The following is a 2,708-nucleotide window of genomic DNA, read 5'->3' as shown; positions in this document are numbered from 1 at the left end:
AGTAAATGCTATTGGAAAAATGGTGCCCATAGACTTGCTCACGCAGGGTTGCCTCAGACTTTTTTAAAAACTGCAATATCTGCAAAGTGCAATAAAGCAAAGTGCAATGAAATGATGTATGCTGGCCTCTCTTCCAGTTTAGTTCTTTGATTATTTGTCAAGACATTCTTAAGTTTTGAATGTCAGATCACCCATAGAGCAGATTAAAATATGGGTTTATTGACCTTTATGTGGTGATGCTGATTTGGTAGTTCTGAGAGGCAGGCTGGGTACCTCTATTCAAATGTGTACAACAGATTTTGGTGTACACTCATAGATCAAGGACTATCAGAAGACAGAACAAAAATGTTTATAAAAACAATTTAAAAAAATAAAAAATAAAAAAAATAAATAATTAAAAAATTTTAAAAAGTTAAAAAATTAAAAAATTAAAAAAAATAAAATAAAAAAATTAAAATGTCCCTCTAATGATATAAGGAATTATCACAAACATGATTCCTGGAATGTCTGATGATATCACGATACAGTGCATATATTACACACAATAAAGAAGGCTGATATTTAGAGTAGGGAGAGAGGAAAATCTTACAGAATCTGTTTATGAATCAACATGAAAATATCAACGATTGTACTCTAGGTCTTTCACTAATAAGTTATATACATTATATTAATTGCATTAAAATAATTGCAATCATATTTGGTTAGCATTCAGAATGTTAATTTTATCAGTGGTATTTTTTTTAATCAAACAATATTAAGAAAGAGTTAGAGAGTTCTGTTTTATATATACTTTTCAGTTTAATTTTCCTAACTTGGCTGTGGAAAGGATTTTAGCCATCTGTAATTACAGTTCCTTAGATGGCGTGATCCACTCTACCCCAACATACCCAGTCAGAAAGCAAAAAGGAAGCCAAAGGATAAGAAAGATCAGCTTACTTCTCTCAGCCATGTTGTATTGCTCTGTTCAAACCTATTTAAATTTTTTTTTTTAACTTCTATCTCTCCTGACTCCTGAAAATATTTCTTTCAAATTGGGTACCTACGTATGAAGTTAGTGAATAATTCTTGTTTCTGTTTTAACCTCATATTTCCAAGAACTTCAGTTTACTTTTTAATTCAGTACTTCCCAAATCCCAGCAACTTTTAATTCCTGGAGTTACTTGTAAGCCTATGAGTCAGCCACCCAATGTTTGTTTTCTCTGACATGTGGTACCTTATCTTAACGATCTCATCATTTATCTATGGAGCTCTAAAATTACATTGATTTAAAAGAGCAGCATGAATTTGCCAGAAATCTCTGTAAGGCAGCCTTCACATCCTTATTCCGCAGGCTATAGATCATGGGATTCAACATGGGGATCACCAGTGTATAAAACACGGAAGCAATTTTATCAGTATCCAATGAGTAGTTAGTTTGAGGCTGCAAATACATGAATAGTAGTGTCCCGTAGAAAACCATGACTGCCATCATATGTGACGCACATGTGGAAAAGGCTTTCTTCCTTCCTTCTGATGAACGCATCCTTAGAATGGACAAAACGATGTTGAAATAAGACACTAGAACTATAATCAAGGATAAAACCAAATTTGTAGCTGCAGATATAAATACGATGGTCTCTGGAAGGTAAGTATCAGAACAGGACAACGTCAACAGAGGGACAATATCACAGAAAAAATGATTGATTACATTGGAAGAGCAATAAGACAGAGAAAATATACAAGATGAAACCACAAGAGCTGTGGAAAAGCTGTAGAGGTACGTGAGGGACACCAGCAGTATGCAGACCTGTGGAGAGACCACCACCATGTAGAGCAGGGGGTTGCAAATGGCCACATAGCGGTCGTAGGCCATCACAGCTAACGTGAACACCTCAGCCACAATGAAGACCAAGAACCCTCCCAGTTGCGTGGCACATTCATAGTAGGCAGTGGTTTTCTTCTTTACTAAAAAATTGATCAGCATTTTAGGGGCAATGACAGTAGAATCGCCAAGATTGATGATAGCCAAGTGCCGGAGGAAGAAGTACATGGGTGTTTGAAGTTGAGAGTCAATACTGGTGAGGATGATGATGCCCAGGTTCCCTGCCATAGTTATCCCATAGATCAGCAGGAAAACAAAGAAGAGTGGAATCTGGAGGTCTGGATGGTCTGAGACTCCTGTGAGAATAAACTCGGTGACCTGGGTGAGATTTCTAGGAGCCATGTAAGTGTTTTCATAGTCATCTGTTTTGAGAGGCAAAGGAGAATGGTTACAAACTTTAAGAAATTATTTTCGAGGATGGTCATTAGATGGTATATTCCTTAGGTGAGATTTCCTGGAATCATGTATTTATCCAACTCAGTTATTACAATCAAGGTGCAGGGACTAGGAAATAAATTTTGCAATCATTTGGAAGAGAGAAAAATCAAGTATAACAAACAGATGATCCAGGGTCATGCATTATTTGAGGATTTACTTCCTCACAATCTCATTAAATTGTGAGTATCTTATTAGCTTGCAAACATTGAAGATTCATATCTTCATATCATGTCTTTTGAGTGTGAGAAATGTCTTCTTGTGATTTCCTAATCTAGGACTTGCTTTTTCTGAAGATTGGATGATTCTAGTCTCTGTCCTGCCTCATTCTCTTCATCTTATTTTTCTATAATTTTTATTTGACAGACATTGAATTTGTAATTTCTACCATCCATGTTTGTCAATTGCTTTT

At 35.7% G+C, this 2,708-nt stretch overlaps 1 protein-coding gene across 1 annotated transcript; it reads right to left on the bottom strand.

Annotated features, from left to right (window-relative positions):
- Nucleotides 1-1,255: 1,255 nt before the first annotated feature.
- On the bottom strand, nucleotides 1,256-2,203 carry LOC113246556 (olfactory receptor 8J3-like). The gene has a single exon (XM_026487166.4). It carries the CDS (start codon nucleotides 2,201-2,203, stop codon nucleotides 1,256-1,258), a length of 948 nt encoding a protein of 315 aa, XP_026342951.4.
- Between the last annotated feature and the right edge of the window lie 505 nt (nucleotides 2,204-2,708).

The sequence above is a fragment of the Ursus arctos genome, unplaced genomic scaffold (assembly GCF_023065955.2).
Source record: "Ursus arctos isolate Adak ecotype North America unplaced genomic scaffold, UrsArc2.0 scaffold_23, whole genome shotgun sequence".
In the NCBI taxonomy this organism is placed as follows: Eukaryota; Metazoa; Chordata; class Mammalia; order Carnivora; family Ursidae; genus Ursus; species Ursus arctos.
Note: the sequence above shows the minus strand (reverse complement) of the source record. Positions and strands in the feature narration are given on the sequence as shown.